Source organism: Phalaenopsis equestris, unplaced genomic scaffold, assembly GCF_001263595.1.
Source record: "Phalaenopsis equestris unplaced genomic scaffold, ASM126359v1 Scaffold000372, whole genome shotgun sequence".
Taxonomy (NCBI): domain Eukaryota; kingdom Viridiplantae; phylum Streptophyta; class Magnoliopsida; order Asparagales; family Orchidaceae; genus Phalaenopsis; species Phalaenopsis equestris.
In genome coordinates, this window is record NW_018164814.1 from 654,253 (window position 1) to 668,947 (window position 14,695).

General features: G+C 33.1%; 2 protein-coding genes across 2 annotated transcripts; both read right to left on the reverse strand.

Annotated features, from left to right (window-relative positions):
• Window positions 1-1,846: 1,846 nt before the first annotated feature.
• On the reverse strand, window positions 1,847-5,659 carry LOC110026460 (the record flags this gene model as incomplete). Its single annotated transcript, XM_020727401.1, is given in 6 exon segments — window positions 1,847-1,881; window positions 3,469-3,549; window positions 3,761-3,817; window positions 3,931-4,047; window positions 5,066-5,232; window positions 5,406-5,659. Coding segments are annotated over 6 exon segments (620 nt in total), but the record flags the coding sequence as incomplete, so codon positions are not given.
• Window positions 5,660-10,678: 5,019 nt separating this feature from the next.
• Window positions 10,679-11,854, reverse strand: LOC110026481 (E3 ubiquitin-protein ligase RHA2B-like). The gene has a single exon (XM_020727433.1). It carries the CDS (start codon window positions 11,423-11,425, stop codon window positions 10,889-10,891), a length of 537 nt encoding a protein of 178 aa, XP_020583092.1. The 5' UTR covers window positions 11,426-11,854; the 3' UTR covers window positions 10,679-10,888.
• Between the last annotated feature and the right edge of the window lie 2,841 nt (window positions 11,855-14,695).

Here is a 14,695-nt window from a genome sequence, read left to right on the forward strand (position 1 = left end):
TAATTACTCCATTTAGAAGCAAAAACTCAAAAAAATAAAAAAAATAAAAAAAAAACTTTTCATTAAAAAACATAACAAGTAATTAAGTCATTATTTTTAGATTAACCTGAACTCAACTGGAATTTGCCATTTTTCGAGTCATTTAAGCTTAACCCAAAGCCAACTTGAAACTTCCATGGGTTGGCATAATTTTTTATGTCAGGTTCGAGACAAATTTTTGTATCATGTCTCATATAAAGACCTTTAAATGTAGCATGTATTGAATCCCCTACATACATGTGTTATAGATCCTAGTTTTTCTCTTATTCTTATTTCAATAGTATTGACCGGCTTCAAATTCTCTGCTGTGTTTACTAAAGGTTAAAAGTAACAACTTATTTCCTTCTGTCACCATGCTGCCATAACAGAAAACTAAAATTGAGAAATGGCCGATTGTTATGGTTATCTTGCTCGGGAAATCTTGGTTATTGTTTTCTCATAGACGTGATATACACTGTAGCTGATATTTGAATAGTATACAAAATGTGCGTTGCCATTATTTCAAAAAATGACTACGTTTTCCAGCAAATATTGTTAGGTCTTTGTTTATGTTTGATTGTTGCTATGGATCTTCTTATTTGCTTATTTCTAAAATTATAAACTTAAAAAATTGCTGGAATCCAACTGCAATGTATTATAACCTGTGGTTTTTGGCTAGATCAAGGAAGATTATAAGAATTTATTATTTTTGAATCTTTTTAATCATAAATAAGAAAGCATTATAACAGTTAAATTTAGTAAGTAGTCAAATAAATTCCTATTTTTCTTTCAATGCTTGTGTGTTATTGGATGTGTATTCTTCAAACACTTAATAAATCTTGACAAGAGCTTCTAGGGAATACATCTAATCATTCCAATGTGAGACCTAAATCATAATTGGTGACTTCCATTCTTCACTCTTTCATCCAAGTTATTTGTGATAGGCTTGTGTATATGATTGAGATCTTATCAAATTTGATGCTAATTGAGCAATGTTTCATGGTGTGAGTTTAATTGTTGTGAGATCTTATCAAATGTGAAACTTTTGATTTTGGCAAAGTTTATATCATTAATTGGAATAAATTAATTGTGTTTTATGGTTTTTCATCAAAGAGGCTAACGTCTGCTGAAATAAAAAGTTTGAAAATGAATTACGATTTTTTATATGTTTTAATCTATTATGTATTTCATGTAATATTTATATTATTAGATATTAACCCTAAGATGCCCTCCATCACTTCCATTTTCTATGTCATTGTGAAATGGTTAAGGCAATCTCCATTTATACATGGATGATAAGAACGTTTGTCACTTTTTTCATAAAGATTATAAATATAAAAATACTATCAATCATAATTTAAATGCGCTCAGCAATAATTTTTATCTGAAGATGAATATGGAAATGATGACTAGTAAAAATATCTTCCTTGGATCTTCTACTACTCAGTTTGGTAAGGCAATAGTAATAAACAAGAAATACCATTAAAACACCTCTTCTGCATTTTTACAGAGAAAGTGGGGAAGGCTCTCCCTCATCATCATGTTTCCCTCTTCTCTTGGGCTACTTTTTTTATAATGGAAAAGGAGACGGATATCTACTCTCACCACCAACCCACAAACTCACTCTCTTCAACTTTCTCAATGAAAATAATTAGTACAGAAAATTTAAGAAAAAATACTAAAATGAAATTTGCATTGTTCTTTAGAAGTTAACTAAATACTCCTTCCAAGCTACTATGTAATTGCGGCTTGAATAAAAGGGAATATCATGTTTCATAGCTATAATAGCAATAGCAGAAAAGCATATAAAAAACATCTAGCCACTAACCTCAAAAGAACACCAATAGCATAGCTGATAGCAGCCTGTCAGATTGATAAAATAGGTCATGCATAATTTGATACATGCTAAGATAGTGTTTAACATCAGCTAATAATTATTGTTTTTAAACGAAAAGCATAAATTATCAATGGACATGATTAGACCCTCTTATAATTTAGAATTAAATTCAATACAATAGAGAAAATATGAGTATTATAAAGATCCGACACTCATGTGAATAAGTTGAAAATGGTGTACATGAGGCAATATTTTTTATATTAAAAACCCGAAAAGCATAAAAATCATGGAGCCTAGCCTATTTAAAATAGTTAAGCTAGTATGAGTAAAGAATTACAAAACATGTTTTTCCTCGTAATAAGAGAAGACGTTTATACAAAAGTAATGGATAGTAATCATGAATATGTCTCATGTTGTGGTATTAGAATGAATTTTAAGGGGTTCAAAGTAGTCATGATACAATGAGTTTCGAACAACAATTGAAGTAGAAGTTGGAAGACAGGTGATTGGGTAATGGGGGCATGTGACCACGAAGACAGATATCATATATCAATAGCTATAAAATATCAATTTTTAACAAGAGAAGAAACTCTATATGAATGTCAGGAATGCGAAGACAATGGAAAAACAACACAGCCATTCTCTCATGTGAGGGTAAACTGGGCAATCAAGAAGACAAGCATCAAACATTGATCATAATAAAGACTGGAGATGATGGATGGTCAACATATTCACTTTCCTAATAGGGGAGATTGGTTGACTGAAAAAACAGACATCAAATGTTGGTGGTCAATAGATGCCAAAAGTCAATAGTTGACAGACGTCTCATGACAACTAACAAATCAACAAAAAAGGCTCAAGTCCTGCAGTTATAGGTGGCGAGTTCGGAATTTCTTTTTTTTTTTTTTTTTTTTGGTAGCGAGCTTGATTGTTCTTCTAATAGATGGAAAATTAAGTAACAGAGAAAATAACAGCCAAAGATCGATGTAAGAAAGTGAGTTGTTTGTACGTGTTGAATGACTACCAATATAAAGCATGAAAAGTTGGGTAATGATGAATGGCGGATTGGGTCGTTGTCATGATAGGAGAGGTCAGGAAACACTAACTTGAACGCTAGACTTCAATAACTAACCGAAGTCGGTGGCACATTAGTAATTGGCTGATGTCGATGGTTGATAAACATCAAGTATCTGTCAAGCTACAGTTGACGAGCAACTACAAGTCATATAATGAAAGACGATCACTGATGTTTGATGCTTGATGTATATTAGCCATTGATATTCGATGCCCATCCCAATGATAGGCTGGTCTTCGCTCCTATCAAGATAATAATCGAATATTCGAACACGCAAGAAGGATCGCCTTTGATTACCTATGCTAGTTTTACTTTATTTTAACAAAAAAACAAAAAAAAAATCATTTGCAGTTGAAATGAATGACAGCTTTTATCATCAGTATACAAAAAAATAAAAAACGAGTCAAGAGATGGAGATAATTTTTTAACAAGACATTAATTATACTCTACAACTATTAAAAAGGTCGAAACTAAAAATGTTGCAACTTTGCAAGACGAAACTGCATCAAAGGCATAAAAGGAGGTATAATTAGAGTACCTCAGTGGATAAGTTTATAAAACAATATACACAACAAGCAGCTCCAACTGCTACGGTTAAAAGCAACAACTCCCCCTTAAGCTGCAGCAAGACAGTAAGAAAGAAAATATATGTATAACTATGCATTTCTGATTTTGGCTAATTATTATGAAAAGGGCACTTCTATGCTAGCCATATTGCAATACAAAACAAAGTTACATGAAGTGGTACGTATACCAAAGATTGCAAAGAGCATTTTTCCAATTTACGAAGACTAGAGCTCTTTAAAGAAACTGAGAAGAAGAAGACATACAGCTTCATATTTGAGCATGTTCACTTTCTTTCTCTTTTCACCTTCATCCTTCCACTTCTGTTTTCATACCAAACAACCATAAAAAACCATGAATTCCATAAACAATGCAGTATATCCATAAATAACCATAAAAAACCATAAAATTAGAATCAAATTGAAAGGAAGCTGACCTTTGTCAATAATTTCTTGTTGACCGGAGCAGTGTTCTCACTAGAGATCCAATCCATGTTTTTGGTTAGTTTTAGAAATTCAGTATTTTCTTCCAATTCATCAACTTCCACTTTCAACTACACAGAAAGAAAGATGTAAAAGAAAAGAACATAACAATAATTAATGCAAACCTCCCTTAGGTTTGTTTGTTATTATACCTTAGGCTAAATTTAAGCAAAATTTTAACACAAACCCAGGAAAATGGAAGCTTGGGTACTTCAAATCATATTGTTTGGATAATTCCCACTCCAGTTGAATACATGATTTGTTAAATCTTTTCATTCAAAATATTTAATGAATCTAAATGGGTGTTTAGTAGCGCCTTTTAATAGGATTTATTAGCAGGTTCACTAAATCCAGCCAAACACTAAAATGTAGGACTTCTGTGGATTTATTGGCGTAGCACCTATGGATCAAAAACCAAGAACAGAAAAACAAGGAAGCAAAGAAGAAGAGGATGAAACAAAAGTTTTCTGTAATTCCCAAATGAAGAAAATATCAAAAGTGCTTTACCACCTATACCTCCACTCCCCTATAGCAGCGGATCAACGATAAGGTACGTAGCTAACTAATTAGAGGGGACAACTCCCCTCATAACTGGTAACTAAGAAAATAAAAATAGCATAAGTGGTCTATTAGCAAATAACTAAGAAAAAAAAAGATAAGTAGCCAAGTGTATCTGGAAGGTTTACATACAGTTCTGCAATAGCTGCATCATTTGGGAATTTTCGGATTTAGAGTTCCAAATTCTGCATTTGATTCAGCTTAAATCCGGATTAAGTAAATCCAGGGACAGGGTGAATTTAAAGATTTTATGATTTACGGATTCACTAAATCCTACTAGCAGCCAAACACCCCCTATCATAAATTTCAAACTCCCAAACAAAAAACTAAACAATTCATCAGGATTTAGCAAAATTTAGCAGTTGGCAATCTAATGAAATAATCAGGTTTTAATCCCCTCGAGATTTACCAAATTTGAATATTCAGAATTTACCAAATCCTACGAGAGTTAAATCTAGCTTGCAACCAAAGATCCCCTAGACCAAAGCCATTGCTGATTCAAACAGCAAAAAGCAGTCAAGAGATTCATACCAAGTCAATTTGGCGGATCTGCTCTTCTCTAATATTAACTTTCGGATCAACAAATTTTAACTCATATTTTCTCCATAAATTGTCATAAACCTTCGTCACAAAATCACCATCTGTTTGCCTCTCCTTCAGAAACATTTGCACTATTTCTTCTCCAGCAACCTCGCTTCCTGCGGGTGATTACAGTTTTAACCTATGACCTAACACAGCCATTAATTATGAGATTTAAACTCAATAAGAAGTACAATACCCAAAACTTCAACTGTTCGCTTCGCGAATGATATAAGCCAGACATTAATTCATTCGGAGAAAATGAAGTAGATCGAGGGAGGGTTGCGTGTACCTGATAGAGCAGAAGAGGGAATGCCGGCGTGGAAAGTTTTCTTGGGAACAGATCGATTTTGATGGAAAGAGGAGCTTTTCGGAGGAAGAGTTGAGTGGGAAAATGGGTAATAATATGCTTTAGAGGTGAAGAGCCCTAATCTGAAATGAGTCTCCATGGCCATTAAGCTCTTTCTGCCAAGGAAAATAGCAGGAGGTGTATCGTCTTCAACCTCTGCATCGGGAAAAATATCTCCATTATAAGGAGAGAACCAATTCAATTCTTCATTTAAAATAAGAAAATTTTAAAACAATTATTTTATTAATATTAAGTCTTCTAATTTGGGGGTATTTACATATATACCACTCAATTCTTATGTATTTACATAATTGACATATAAACTTAACCTTTTAAGCATAAACCACCAAATACAAACTATGCTTGGGTAAGATTGTGAGAAAGCATTTATGTAAAACTTAAAGTCTTGGGATTAGATATATAAATATATAAGAATTAAGTGGTGTGTATAAAACTCTTACAGTATCTAAATATTAATATTCAATTTTATATTAATTAAATGGGTCATATATGATATTCATTAATATATAAAACAACATATATAGTCAGCTCATAGCGCGTTTGGGGCGATATGCGGTGGTGGTTTGGTGAAGCACGACGGTTTTTCATGTTTAGCAAACTTGGTTGTTTGCGGTAGCTGCCAGAAAACTACGGTCTGAAAAACAAAAAAAGCTTTATAATAGCCGTCATAGTTTTTTGAACAACTGCTTATTCTTCAGTTGTTTAAGCAAACAACTGCAAATGTCTGAAACAGACCCTCAATCAATTGAAGTTAGTAAGTGTAGACCGTCGATTAATCCAGCCTAGTTAGCTTTCTTCAATCTTGATGGCAAGCCTTTGGAATCTCCATGTGATTGTTGGATATACTTTGTGGAGGTAGATTTTTATTTGGACCGGCTTGACTAGGGGTAGGCTTATTAAGTTGGTTTTTTTGTAGCTTTTGGCTCGGATGCTCTTCCATTTAGCTCGATGTCGGCTTGATGGCTCTTGCTTGAATGATTCAGCTGTCTTCTTGTTTGCCTCATGACTAAACCACCTTTGGTCTGGTTGGCTTGTTCGATCAGGCGATCTCCACAATCTCCTGGCAACGGGCTCTTCTTCATCATATTTTTTCCATATATATATATATAAATGTAAATTCTTCTATTAATTTATTGGATCCTCATAAACAGAATAATTTTATACCAAACAAGTCTATTTTTTTTTGCATTTCAATTTAAGTATAGGCAAATTATTAAAAATTAAATTTGCCTATTTGACCGCCCTAATATTAAAAAATATTGGTGCCTATTTAGCCTAATTTGAGCCTAAATTTGGTTTAGGTTTAACCTAACTCAAGCTTACCCCATTTCCTTTACCCTGTCCCAAATTAGACCTAAAATCCATCTCTAAGTTTAAACCACTTTAAACTTAGCAAAAATTTGAATGTTACTAGGTCTAACCCAAGTTGAATTAACTGATAACAACCAATTTAATTCGATTTTCAATTCTAACGACAATTCTCAAATCATACAAAATCTCAACTAGTCTGTTAATAAAGAACAAGAAGACATCAACAATATGGGATACGACAGCTCTGAAAGTGAGACACCCGTCCTCAAACTTCAAAGAGCTCGATCGCAATTGACTTAGAATTTCGGATTCAGAGATACCTCCGGAAGAGCCAGTTCCGCCCTTGATTATCAGTTTTCATCTCACATATATGATACAAAGAATGTTTTATCCAATCATTTTTTATTAGGGAATTGACATACCTACTATTGAATGGTTATATATCCTAATTCTTAAATCATAAAAAAAAATAAAAAAATATTAACTTATCTAAGTTGTTATAACAACAAATATTACATTTAATGTGTTAGATGTATAAATACATAAGAATAAAATGGTATTTATTTTATTTTGATAGTGAAAATAAAATCATAATGTTGATAACTTTTAAAAACATTATGAGCTCATAAACACATCTAAATATGTAAATACAATTATAGAATGTAATGAACTCATACTTTCTCAGTACATGTTTTCAGTTATTTGAACTCAAAGTTGATTGAACAAACATGAGACTTTGTTTTCATCAATTTGGTTAGTTTTGATGATTTTCATTTTAATAGTTGGGCCAAAACAATAAAAACATGTGGCATTGACATGCATGCCACCCACTTCTTATGTATTTACATATCTTACACATAAATTTAAATTTTTATATTTATACCACCTCTTACGTCTTTAACTTCACATAAAAAATGAGCGAAGTGGCAAAATAGTCACGTACTATTTACCTGAGGCCGTTTTAGTTCCGAAGTTTATAGAGTTGCCAAAAAAGTCACAGACTATTTTAAAACTGAGCTCTAATAGTCATCAAAGTGGGCTATTTCAGCCTCAATGTAAAGAGTCTGGAGAACATTTTGACACTTCTATAAGCTACGGGAGTAAAATATCGCCACTTAAAATAATCTTAGACTATTTTGGCACTTCAGCCTTCACAAAATGAAAAAAAAACATTTCATGGATAGAGAGGGGGCATGTATGTAAAAAATGAAGTTTATGTGTTAGATATGTAAATACATAGAAATTGAGGGGTATGCATGCAAATCATCCCAAAAATTATCAAAAATAAAAATAAACAAACAAAATTCAACATTACTAAACTTCACTCAAAACTCATTAATTAAATCATAATTAAGGATTAATCCAAAAGCAATTTTTGTCAAAACAATCTTAAATTAAAATAATAATAATAATAATAATAATAATAATAATAAAATCAAAATAGCAAGTTTTTAATGCATGGAACGTTTTATGCGCTTATAATGACATATTTTCTATTTTTGATTTATTCTTAATAATTCCACATTGATATTTTCAGCAACATCCACCATGCAGCACGTTTAATTGGTGAGAATATGACTTTTATAAGTATGTGATGGTGTTTATTATCTGATGTTGACGGAATTTGGGTTCAAATTTGAGGTTTGATGGTGATGTCCAACGGCCTTATTAGAGAATTTAATGCTATTAATTTAATAAATATAGATCAAATTTATTAGTGTTCTACCTCAAAAATATCATAGAATTAAATATTGCATAATAAGCTATTTTTTATATTAATTATAATTTTCTATATGAATTTCACTCTAGTGTGAAATGAAAAACAAAATGCAATATATATATATATATAGCAATAATTATAATAATTGAGAAGTTGGGATGTATAAAAATAGCAATAATAATAACAAGGATTATCCTAATATGATTGAGAAGTTGGGATGTATCCAGGATGTAATTGCCAAGCTGGCTCGGGCTCGACTTGATCAATGACTCGTGACTAGAGCTGAACAAGTTTAGCTCAAGTTAAACCCATCATTTAAAAAGTAATTAATATAAACAAATATTCTAAATATATTAAATATCAAGATTTTATATTTAAATTATTTAAAAAATATAAAAAATATAGTTAATAATTTATATCAAATAATTTCTTATTATTTATTTCATAAAAATTCATCTTCTTAATCATTTTTTATAACAAATATAAATTAATATTATTTTCTTTATTACACAATAAATAGCTTCTCATAAAATTAATCTTGAACTCGAGCTCGAACTAATAAAATATATAAATATTTAAACAAAAAATAATATAATGATTATTTCAAATTTGGAATAAAAAATCACCTAAAGAAAAGTTGAGTTGAATGCATGCCTTAATAACTAATAAAATAAAAAAGTTAGTTATCCATCAACTTAAGACTTTTAATTTGATAGATACCTATATCTTAGTATATGACTCACTCTCAAGTCCTCTAATCAATTATATTAGAGACAATAGTATAACTAACATCAATAATTCATGTAATTTATAAAACCAAAGCTAACTCCTTTGATAGACTTGATGGTAAAGATGAGAAATCAGTTACGAAGCTAATCTACAGAGCTGTCAAAAGCTGCTATTTGAGGAAAAATGAGGGTTAAAATGAACAACTTCTACTAAAAAAAAAAGGAAATATAATTAAGATCACAATTAATGATAATTTCAATTTCAACATCAGGCACTAACAAAAACTTACCTATCATTTCTAAGCCAATCGAAATCTTATTAATAAATGCCTTTTAATAGAGTCAACCCCAACAGATGACTGACCCTTCTGTTTTATAGTTTTCATATTTTTAACTAGGGTTCTATGACAGACTAACAATTTTAATAAATTCTGTAAATTCGAATTTACTTAATCCTGTCAATAATAGAATGTAATAAATATGGGATTTAAGGGGTCTCTTTGGGAAGTTGTAACTTATTAGAAAGTAATTGTAAAGCTGTTGAATATTAATATAATGCTTAAAAGGCTGTTGTTGCTATCACAAATGTGTATATATATTTAAGACCGTGGCTAGAAAGTTGTCTGTCACGGACAAATAGTCCCACATCGGTTAGGTGTAGGGCCCAAAAACAGTATTTAAGTCCTGGGCTGCCCACCACCCATAAGGGCTCTTTTGAGAGGTGACAAGTGGTATCAGAGCAGATTACTGTCTGCCAGGTGTGTGGACTCTCCATGGTTCAGTGGGACCCTCGGTGGAGTCGATCCGTGACGAGGGCGTCACGTGATTGGGTGGAGGAGAATGTCACGGACAAATAGTCCCACATCGGCTAGGTGTAGGGCCCAAAAACAGTATTTAAGTCCTGGGCTGCCCACCACCCTTAAGGGCTCTTTTGGGAGGTGACATGTCGCTGCACTTAGCCAAGAGTGATGAGAAAACGTAAATTTCAGCGATAAAGGCCAAAACACAATTTATCCAAACAGAAAAAACTGCAGTGTATTGCGGCACCACCACCCCAAACGGATCCTAAGTTAAAACTAAGAAGTCTTTTTTGGAAGGAAATGAAAAAAATAGATTTAAATTTAAAAGTTATTATTTTTTCTATCTTGTAAGATTTGAAGTTAAAATTTACTTAAATTTGTTACCATATAGCCCCTTCAAACTCTTATTTCGTATAAAAATAACATTATGAGAAACTTTAAAAAAATGAATTACATCTTTTAATGCAATGCATGCATAAAGTACTATAAACATAGAAATATAAGTAAATATATAAGTAATTGTGTGGTAAAAATAGAATTACATGCTGAAATCCTATTTTGCAGAAAATCTTTACCTAATAATTTTCCAAGGAGACAACTTGGTTAGTCAGATGGTGCAAAAAATTCAATGCGAGTCAAGAATGAAGAAGCAGCAGTAAGTTCTCCATTAACGAAGAAAAACGGAAACAAGAGGAAGAAACATGAAAGAAAACGAAGAAGAAGAAGAAAAGGAAGAGAATAATAAGCAAAGCAGCAGTTCAGGCAAATGAAGATTAGAGAAAGACTAATCACCATTTATTGCAATAATCTTTCCTCTTAATTAAACCTGGTTACAGAACCAAACCATTAACTAAAGCCATGTTCGACCAAGAGAAAACATCTCCCCCACCATTCACTCAGAACAAAAGCCAGTAGAGGAGGACCAGAATCCTCAGGCTCAACTTCATCCTCTACTTCATTAAGCTTCTCCTGCACCTCCAACGAAGCCAGCAGAGAGCAGCGACAGAGAGGACAGCTTAACTTCTGATACTGGAGCCATTTATCTAAACAAATCCGATGAAATAGATGACTGCACCTTAGCTTTCGGATCTCTTCTCCTTCAACGACGTCGGACAGACAGAAAACACACCTCGCCTGTTCGTCCGATACTGTTCGTCTGTATTTGGAGATTCCTACATCTGTATCTCGGATGGAGAAGTCTTGATCAAAAACGCTGAGGTAATGATCGAGAGAGTCGAAGTTCAATGGCCATGTGAGAGACATTGTTTCTTCCTGGTATTGCAGAATTCTCAGTAGAGGTTTGATGAGAAGGAAGAGGGTGCTGCGGCAGGGAAGAAGGAGCATGGAGATCACTGGAGATGAAAGCAGTTCTCTAATTGTCATGCTTGATTTTGAAGAGAGAGAGAGAGAGAGAGAGGGAGGGAGGGATTGAGATTGAAGTGAGGTAGAAACTATAGAATGAGCAGCTTTGTAGAATCTGATGTACCGTGGAACTTGACTTGACCTGTTTGGCTACAAGCAAGATTTTACCTCTTACCAGAATTCACAAAATGATGTAAATCTACATTTAATAAAATTTGAGGAATAAAACTTAAAAATTATATGATATGATAACTCTGAAAACTAGTTAAAATCTAGTAAATTATGAAGATGAACTTAAAGTCAATCCACTGTACATGTTGACTGAGATTTAAATTGTTCCAAGTTGGCAACCTTTAGATAAAGAGATCAGTATATATTATATTGGTTGAAAGGACAACTCAAGGACATGCGACTTTCTTGAGGGAAAGGAATAATTTAAAAAAACAAAATAGAGTAGCTTTTGGTGATACTGAAACGTCAAGGAATCATGTATGGACGACGATGCATAATCTCAAAATCTAATTTTAAATGTATTTCAATTTAGGCTAAGAACTGGTAAACAAGAATTAAATTTGCCTGACCTTTTATTATACATTATCATGTTATTTTAGTGCAGATATCCAAATTAATAACAGGGAGATATACCACATTGAGCAGTTATAGAGTAGCTTTTGGTGATAGGAAGCTGTAACGGTAAAGAGGAGAAGAGTACAATGAAATAGGACCTACCGACAGAAGATCATGAGACTCATTTATTGAATCGAGTAAAGCCGTCCGAGTCAAAGCCGACCGATCCATGAGGAGGGCGAAAAAAAGGCAAAAAGATTCAAGTGAATCATTCGATAAGAAATGAGATGACAATATATCCAAAACAACAAGCCAACCACCACAAAGAAGAGTCCTGCAAACTTGAAGCCAACCTAGCTCAGTCAACCGGCAACACCAACCAAGCCTAGTTGATCAAACATGTCCTACCGGCTTGAAGCCAAATAAACTCAGCCAACAGAATGAGAGAACAACCGAACGACATGTTCATATGTATAAAATATCAAGAATAGCCTATATAACCCATTTTAAAACAAGAGAAAAAATATAACATCACCGCATCGTATTATCTCTCCTATAAATAGGAAATTCATTTAATAAATAAAAAAGATTTAAAAGGATTGACACGACATTTATTATTCATTAATGTTCACTCCTCTACCTATCTCTCTCTTCTAACTTGTGCTCATTCTCTGGGGACAAATTTGGATACAACAATCTGGAAAAATAGAACCAACAATGAGCCTGATTAACAAACATGTTAAAATGAATGAAATCAAGGTATAATTCGACAATGTAGCAATGCATAAATCGCTGCATGGCTGATTAACAAATATGGTAAAGACACAAAAAGGAGAAAAATGCGGAAGAATATGTTGAGAGGAAGTTTGCATCGAAATATAATTTAGCAAGGTGGTTGGGATGGAGCCCTCTGCACTAAAATTGGGGCTCCAAAAGGAGATTTATTTCAGCACGACTTAAGCATGTGAAGGAGAAAACGACTAATAAATGCATGTGGGCTATACGATTTAATGGAAGATTGCAGGTCCCGGCTTTTGCCTTCTTTAAGAGGGAGGGAGACAGAGTTAAGATTCAGTAAGGTCTGGCCAAGTGGTAGCCTGTATTTTTTATTTTAAGGTAGGATGAGTTTCGAATTGGCACAAGGGCTCGTAACCTGCTCAGTTTGGATCTCTGAAAGATTGCCAGAAAGTATTAAATGTTAAAAAAAAAATTGGCAGTTGATGCAATGAAGCAGGCGAGCTCAAAAGAAAGTAGATAGCGCTCGACGTTGCAGCTTCGTCCAACTGCACGGTGTCGGACGTTCGGCACGAAGTTGTAATATTTTATTGTTAATTGCTTATTCGTAATAAATTATAGAAGTTTTTTTTTTTTGAGTGCTGGATAACTTGGTGAGTGATTGCATTTGAAACTTATTTTAGTTAGACGAATTTTAAATATATTAGAAACAAATAATTAAAGATGATGTTTAAATAGATTGAAATTTGACACCAAATTCATTTTATTTTATTTTCACCAAACAACAAAATTTCAAGCTCCAAACCTTCATATATAAAAAAGAATGATTTACATACATAATAGTCAATTCTTGTGCATTTACATATCTAACACAAACTTTAATTTTTATAAACATGTCACGTTATCCATATATTAAAAAGATGCACTTAAAATGGTGATTATTAATGTGATATCCAATATTTGGGTTCAAATTCTTGTTTATGTTATGTTTGAATGCCATTAAAGTTGTTGTAGTGCGCGCGCGCACACACACATATAGTTAAATCCTGATTTGTTTATGAATCACACCCCCGAGAGTTAGAGTATAAGAATGGGGAGAAAGATAGAGAGAGAGGGAGAAAGATGAGCAGTAAGATATCATGTCTATTAACTCATCCTTATAAAATGATCTCCCAATTTATAGAAAAGATGGTTTAATATGTGATATTATATTTATGCCCCTGCTTTAAAAAAACTGTTATATTTCCCATCAACTCAGCCAATTGTTTGGCTTCTTATGGCATGCTAGGCTGGGCTAGCATGAATTCGACTGGGTAAGGCCGATTCAGCTGGCTATGATGAGTCGATGCAGATGGCAAATTGATCTTAATTAGGTTCGAATCAGCAGGACTGCCTCAGTCGACTAGACTATTGGTAAGTTGATCTAGTCTGACTTTGGCCCTCGATCCCTAGACGGGGTGTTTCTGTCAGCAAAATCAAACTAGGTTATCGAGCAGAGGATGAATCATCGTAATTCAATAAATAGCTCATTCATTGACAAGAAAGTCCTTCAGGATGACTGTGGGACTCTATTGCATTATTATTGGTCTCTGATAAGGAACCTCAATGGCGTCTGCGGAACGGCCGCTAATGGCGAGGAACTTGATTCTTTGCTCGAATAGAATCTATCAAAAAGTAGGTTGATGCCTTCACTCATCTTTTTAGCTCAATTGCTTATCTATCTTGCTCTAGTTCAATTGGTCTGAATTCGGATCGTACTTCTATCCTTCTCCTAGCTCGATTAGCCTTCCTCCTTAGCTCGGATGATTGCATCCAGTTGGATAAGTGAGGCCTCTTGGTCTCCTATTAGTAGATCCTCCTTTGTTCGTTACACTTCCTCCCTTTTGGACCATTTAATCTCATTTGTATTCGTTTTGGAACAATTTATGTGCATATATATATATATATATATATATATATATATATATTTTTTAGATCTCTGTTTGTATG

Bases quoted from the DNA above. Each gene is read 5' to 3' on its own strand.
- LOC110026481 (XM_020727433.1), bottom strand. From the start codon at position 11,425: ATGACAATTAGAGAACTGCTTTCATCTCCAGTGATCTCCATGCTCCTT.